Below are 7,276 nucleotides of genomic sequence, written 5' to 3' on the forward strand. Positions count from 1 at the left end.
AGTGATCAATACTTTGTAGAGTTCGATCGGGAGGTGCCGCTGAGTGTGATCTGAGGCTGAAGGTGCTGCAGGTGAGTCGTTCTGCTGCCGAACAGGTTAACAAAGTGCTGGTGTGGATGAAAACAGCAGCTGAAAGCCTCACGTGGTCATTGTTAACCCTTTCAAAGAGGCTTTGTGTGTGTGTGTGCTGACTCGGCGCTCTGACACACAAAGCAGTGAGTGACACTCAGGTGTATAAAAGCTGCGCTCTCACAGGTGAAGGCAGTCCACCTCCAGCAGCTCACAGCAACCTGCCAGCAACCTGCCAGCAACACACCAACAAAATGTCTGCCGCTGACATGAACATGATGAGCAAGGTAAGTCCCAGCATGCACCTCTCCATCGAGTCACATGACTTTACACGCACAGGCCAGGAGCTGGTGATGTCGTCCCTCAGGTCTCTGCTGAACTGTACTGCAGCTCAGTCGGAAGATTCAACAGCCGACCAATCAAATCAATCGATCAATTTAATCACTCAAGACAATAACTGAGGTTAATCAATCATTCTGTGTGATCAATACTTCACCTGTTACTATAAAACTACAAGGAGGCAACAATCAGTGAGATGATTGATTAATTAGGTGATTGATTGACAGTTGATCTCGTTGTTTGCATTCACGTGGCATGTTGATGATGTCATGTGACCTCAGCAGTGGTCATGTGACCTGAAGGTGTCATTCATTCCTCCCGTCTCCCCTCAGATCGTCTTCTACGAGGACAGGAACTTCCAGGGCCGTTCCTACGAGTGCAGCAACGACTGCGCTGACATGTCGTCCTACATGAGCAGGTGTCACTCCTGCAGGGTGGAGAGGGGCTGCTTCATGGTCTACGACCGCACCAACTACATGGGCAACCAGTACTTCATGAGGAGGGGAGAGTACTCCGACTACATGAGCATGATGGGAATGAACGACTGCATCAGGTCCTGCCGCATGATCCCCATGGTAACCACTCAACCCACCACAGCACAGTACACACCATCCCCATGGTAACCACTCAACCCACCGCAGCACAGTACACACCATCCCCATGGTAACCACTCAACCCACCACAGCACAGTACACACCATCCCCATGGTAACCACTCAACCCACCACAGCACAGTACACACCATCCCCATGGTAACCACTCAACCCACCACAGCACAGTACACACCATCCCCATGGTAACCACTCAACCAACCCGTCCTCCTACATCTCTGAGTCACCCTCTGGGCGTCCACGTACCTTTGGTGGTGTTTCGGTCCAGATAAGAAGTGATTTCCTGTTCTGCAGCTGACTGATTATTGATTATTAATTACCGATGTGTTCCAGCACCGCGGATCTTACAGGATGAGGATCTACGAGAGGGAGAACTTCGGAGGTCAGATGCACGAGCTGATGGACGACTGCGACAACATCCAGGATCGTTACCGCATGTCCAACTGCAATTCCTGCAACGTGATGGACGGCCACTGGCTGATGTACGAGCAGCCCCAGTACAGAGGCAGGATGATGTACATGAGGCCCGGAGAGTACAGGAACTTCATGAACATGAACATGGGCATGGGCATGAACATGGGCAACATGAGGTTCATGAGCATGAGGCGCATCATGGACTCCTGCTACTAAACACTGTCAGTGTGAGAAATAATAAAACAAAGTTAGTTTAAATAGTTTTCTGTCTTTCATTCAACTGCATGAAGAAATGAGAATAACACTTGGGCTCAGAAACTCCTACAAACATGAACTGCATTTTATGTATTAATGTATTATTTAATGATGCCAGCAACAAAAAGTTGGGACACGGGCAACAAAAGACTGGAAAAGTTGTGTAACTAAAAAAAAAAAAATCACCTGGTGAAACATCTCAAAACTGAAAAAACTGATTTCAGAGAGTCAGAGTCTCTCAGCACTGAAGATGGGGAGAGGTTCACCACTCTGTGAAAGACTGTGTTGGAAAATAGTTCAACAATCTAAGAATAATGTTCCTCAACGTAAAACTACAAAGAATTAGTGGATTTCATCGTCTACGGTTCATAATATCATTAAAAGATTCAGAGAATCTGGAGAAATCTCTGAACACAAGGGACAAGGCTGGAAACCAATATTGGATGGTGGTGATCTTTGGGCCCTCAGGCAGCACTGCATTAAAAACACACTATTCTGGAGTGGAAATCACTGCATGGGCTCAGGAACACTTGTGAAAACCATCATCTGTGAACACAGTTCATCGCTGCGTCCACAAATGCAGGTTAAAATTCTTCAAATAAAATAAAATAAGATTGACTTTATAAATCTCACAGTGGGGAAATTCGGTCGTCACAGCAGCAAGAAAAAAACAAAAAGTGCACACAATGTGACATTTTTTTACAAATATGTATAAGATATAAGAAATAAGATGTAAATACATACACACAGACTATATACACACAATTTTTTTTTAAATTAAATTAAAAAATAAATAAATACAGTTTGGGATGAATGGAAAAAAATGTCCGGTGCTATGAAATGAAATGAAATGAGATGAACAGTGCAACAATATATTATAGGGTGGTGTTGTACAGTCTGACAGCCGTCGGACCAAACGACCTGCGGGTGGCGCTCTATCCTGCACCGAGGGTGCAGCAGTCTGCTACTGAAGGAGCTGCTTAAAGCGCCTACAGTCTCATGGAAGGGATGAGAGGTGTTGTCCATGATTGATTGGCGAACATCCTCCTCTCACCCACCTCCTCTACAGAGTCCAGAGGACAAATGATAAGAAACCAGATAGAAACATGATCCAGAAACACCGCCGCCTTCTCTGGACCGAGATCATTGAAGATGGACTGAGGTGAAGTGGACAACTGTCCTGAGGTCTGATCGATCACAATCTGAGATTCTGTTTGGAAATCATGGACGCTGCATCCTCCAGGTTAAAGAGGAGAGGGACCATCCAGCTTGTTATCAGCGCACAGTTCAAAAGCCAGCATCCCAGATAGTATAAGGATGCATTAGTGCACATGGCATGGGTAGCTTGAACATCTGGAAGGAAGCATTAATGCTGAATGATATATTCAGGTTTTGGAGCAACATATGCTGCCATCCAGACAACGTCTCTTTCAGGGAAGGTCTTGTTTATTTCAGCAGAACAACGTCCAACCACATTCTGCACGTATTCCAACAGCATGGTTCTCTAGTAGAAGAGTCCGCTGATAAACTGGCCTCCTGCAGTCCAGACCTGTCAATCATTGAAAACATCTGGAGCATCAGGACATGAACAATACAACAAAGGAGACCCTGAACTGTTGAGCAGCTGAAATCCTCTATCAGGCAAGAATGGGACCACATTTCACTTTCAAAACTCCAGAAACTGGTCTCCTCAGTTCCCAAAGGTTTCCAGAGTGTTGTTAAAAGAAGAGTTGATGCAGCTCAGTGGTGAACATGATCCTGGAACAACTTTATAGAGACCTGTTGCTGACATCGTTCAGTTTTTCTTTCTCTTTTCTTTGAGGGTTTCATGTTCATTTCCTGTTTTATTTTGGTAACTCCCCTTGTGTCTTTACTTCCTGTCCTCCTGTCTTCCCACCTGTGTCTGATTGTCTTCCTGCCCTGATGGTTTCCAGCTGTGTTCAGTTATCTTCTGACCTGCTGCTTATAAAGTCTGCCTCCTCACCTCCTTCTTTGTCAGACGGTCGTCATGGTTACCTCTAAGCTCATTCTCTGTGCTCCTCCGAGTGTCTTGTATGTTTTCAATGTTTGACCTGAGTTTTTTTCACCTTCTGGACTTTGTTTTCTTTTCACCGTTTTTGGTATCAACTAGTAAATGATTCTAAACTCTACTTTTTGTTTGTCGTGCATTTGAGTCCAAAAACCCCTCAAAACGTGACAGCATCGAATTTAAAATAAGTACAAAATTTTTTTATAAAACAAAAACATTTCTCCATTTCAACATTTGATATGTTGTCTTTGATCTATTTGCAATTAAATATGAGTTTATGTGATTAGCAAAATCATTGCATTCTGTTTGTATTTACATTTTACGGTGCGACACAACTTTTTGGAAACAGGGTTGTTGCCTATGACAGCGGTTTACCATTAAAACGAAGACGAGGAAGAAGAGGAAAACAAAATACTGAAGCTCTGAAGTCTTTTACTTACTGCAGAACTGTTGATTGATCTGATTGATCTGGTTGATCTGATTGATCTGATTGACCTCATTGACCTGATTGATCTGATTGACCTGATTGATCTGATTGACCTGATTGATCTGATTGATCTGATTGACCTCATTGACCTGATTGATCTGATTGATCGGATTGATCTGCAGGAATGTGGATCTGCTCAGGTTTATTTTCCGAAGTTAATAAATAATAAACACAGCTGCTCTCTCTCTGTCACGTCCCTGATAATGAGTGAACTTAGAGGAGATAGATGTTCTTCCCAGTTAAACAGCTGCACACACGCAAGAAATCAAGAAAATACAATAAAACTTCAACGCAGGTTGTAAACCAACAAAACTTTAAATACCTGTTTCATCCAGAAGTCCAGAAAAGTAACTGAACAGTGAACGTCGTCAGCAGGACTTTGATTTAAAGACATACAAAGATTTTCTCAGTTTGGACTGTTGGTTTTACTAAATTTTATTTTGCTGCAACACATCCCAGATTTAAAATTGAAAGTTGAATGTTTTACGTCCAGCTGATTTGATGTGTTTCGTGTTTTTTCCTTCGAACAACAGACGCTCATTTGAGTCTGAGACATTTTTCCTGTTGAGAGTCTGAACTGAAAATCAGAGATTAGATTTTAGATTTTATTGAAATATATTTTTCGCAATTTAAAGAAGAAATCACAATCACATTATTCACTCATCTTTATATTATGTTTATTTTTCACACTGGATTCCATTCGTACAAACTAATAGAAATATAAAATATATGTCCCTGTTTATCGTTTATGATATTTTTTTCATCTTTCTGCTGATGATGTCACATTCATCATTAAATCAGTACAGAAGATCTTCTGTTTATATTTCAACACACCTAGTTATTTTTTATTTATAAAGTCTGACTCTTATTTTGATCCATTTAATATTTAATTCTGAAACAAATCATGAATGAGTTTAAACACACGAATAACAAACGTTCATAATGAATTGTTGTTTTATTTCTCATTGAAAAAATTAACTTTATTTTGTAAAATGAGTGGAATTGAAAGTGGATTTGTTTTTAGTTTATCTGAATGGATTCGTGTTTGTTTTGTGTTTTGTTATTTTAAAGACTTTAGAAGATTTTACTATAAACAATCGTAACATGAGTTTTTTGGGGGAGAATTTATTCAAGTAAAAAAGATGTATTAAAGATTTAAAGAGTTTTTTTTAATTTTTTTATTCTTGTCAGGACAAACAGGCGACTTTATGTTGAATTATTTGAGATGTTGAAGATACTTCTGGTGGTGTTGTTTCTGTCGGAGATGAATGTGAACAGCGGTGCATGTCCAGCGTGACGATGTCATTGTCTTCAGGTTTTTGTTTCTAGAAAGCTTCGTGTCCACAGTGAACAGAGGACTGAAGGAGACACATAGCTGCTGTCTGTGGCTCTTTGTCTCTAGTTTCTAAGAGAAATGCCGAACACTGAGCGTCTCTTTTATGACGCGCTGCTGGCTCAGGCTGTTTGGACAAAAGGCTTCAGCTGCTCAGGTGCTATAAAGAGCAGCAGTTGCTCCACAGGTAGCACACACAGTTCAACCAGCACAGCAGCAGCAGCAGCAGCAGCAAGCAGCCGAGCAACCCGACAATCAGGCAACATGACCACCAGCAGCATGAACATGATGGGCAGGGTGAGTACCAGCAGCTCTCAGCACTTTTTAAATGTTGACACGAGTTCCCAACAGGCTCTTTGATTTATGGTTTAGTTTGAAGCCTGTAAATAAAGGAACAGTTCGGTTTTATTTGAAGGGAAACTCTGAAATACGCAGGATGAATCTTAACTTCTACGACCTGATGGATGTTTTTCTCCCCTCAGATCGTCTTCTACGAGGACAGGAACTTCCAGGGCCGTTCCTACGAGTGCAGCAACGACTGCGCTGACATGTCGTCCTACATGAGCAGGTGTCACTCCTGCAGGGTGGAGAGGGGCTGCTTCATGGTCTACGACCGCACCAACTACATGGGCAACCAGTACTTCATGAGGAGGGGAGAGTACTCCGACTACATGAGCATGATGGGAATGAACGACTGCATCAGGTCCTGCCGCATGATCCCCATGGTAACCACTCAACCCACCACAGCACAGTACACACCATCCCCATGGTAACCACTCAACCCACCACAGCACAGTACACACCATCCCCATGGTAACCACTCAACCCACCACAGCACAGTACACACCATCCCCATGGTAACCACTCAACCCACCACAGCACAGTACACACCATCCCCATGGTAACCACTCAACCAACCCGTCCTCCTACATCTCTGAGTCACCCTCTGGGCGTCCACGTACCTTTGGTGGTGTTTCGGTCCAGATAAGAAGTGATTTCCTGTTCTGCAGCTGACTGATTATTGATTATTAATTACCGATGTGTTCCAGCACCGCGGATCTTACAGGATGAGGATCTACGAGAGGGAGAACTTCGGAGGTCAGATGCACGAGCTGATGGACGACTGCGACAACATCCAGGATCGTTACCGCATGTCCAACTGCAATTCCTGCAACGTGATGGACGGCCACTGGCTGATGTACGAGCAGCCCCAGTACAGAGGCAGGATGATGTACATGAGGCCCGGAGAGTACAGGAACTTCATGAACATGAACATGGGCATGGGCATGAACATGGGCAACATGAGGTTCATGAGCATGAGGCGCATCATGGACTCTTACTACTAGTTGCTATGGAAACGCTGAAAACATATCAATAAAGTTGTGTTGAACTTAAAGATCACTGCTTGCTCTGTTCTTTGTTGTTCGGGTCAGAGGGTTGTTTTATTGTCTCACGAAAGACAAAACAGAGTCGTGACGTCACTTCCTGTCGAGCTTCAGTATAATCTGTTAGTTTATTTCATTGGTCTTTGTGAAAAAAAATGCAGGCAAATAAGTGTGGAGAACCTGGAACATCAAAAGAGTCAATAACTTGATATAAAGAGCCCGAAGTGGGCGGGGCCTCAACTACCTGAGGACACACCTGTCCGCCAGGTGGGGTCTGCTACCATACCTCCTTTATCCAACACACACCTCCTCGGGTTGTCCTGCCTCAGCTGAACGCAGCATGTGCAGTGGAGGT

At 43.3% G+C, this 7,276-nt stretch overlaps 2 protein-coding genes across 2 annotated transcripts; both read left to right on the forward strand.

Annotated features, from left to right (window-relative positions):
• The first annotated feature begins 338 nt into the window (after positions 1–338).
• Positions 339–1,648, forward strand: LOC138631762 (gamma-crystallin M2-like). The gene is made up of 3 exons (XM_069716929.1): positions 339–356; positions 693–983; positions 1,352–1,648. The coding sequence occupies exons 1-3, from the start codon at positions 339–341 to the stop codon at positions 1,646–1,648; spliced, it is 606 nt and encodes a 201-aa protein (XP_069573030.1).
• A 4,352-nt stretch (positions 1,649–6,000) lies between these two features.
• LOC138631746 (gamma-crystallin M2-like) lies at positions 6,001–6,882 on the forward strand. Its single transcript, XM_069716911.1, has 2 exons — positions 6,001–6,261; positions 6,586–6,882. Exons 1-2 carry the CDS (start codon positions 6,001–6,003, stop codon positions 6,880–6,882), a joined length of 558 nt encoding a protein of 185 aa, XP_069573012.1.
• The last annotated feature ends 394 nt before the right edge of the window (positions 6,883–7,276 follow it).

Source organism: Brachyistius frenatus, unplaced genomic scaffold, assembly GCF_029030835.1.
Source record: "Brachyistius frenatus isolate BFR_SWC_R1_liver_20210118 unplaced genomic scaffold, ASM2903083v1 Contig_164, whole genome shotgun sequence".
Taxonomy (NCBI): Eukaryota; Metazoa; Chordata; class Actinopteri; family Embiotocidae; genus Brachyistius; species Brachyistius frenatus.

Excerpts from the sequence above, each read along its gene's own strand:
- LOC138631746 (XM_069716911.1), top strand. The coding sequence starts at position 6,001 with ATGTTTTTCTCCCCTCAGATCGTCTTCTACGAGGACAGGAACTTCCAG. Across the intron at positions 6,262-6,585 it reads CCTGCCGCATGATCCCCATG|CACCGCGGATCTTACAGGAT; the intron begins GTAACCACTCAA and ends GATGTGTTCCAG.
- LOC138631762 (XM_069716929.1), top strand. Across the intron at positions 984-1,351 it reads CCTGCCGCATGATCCCCATG|CACCGCGGATCTTACAGGAT; the intron begins GTAACCACTCAA and ends GATGTGTTCCAG.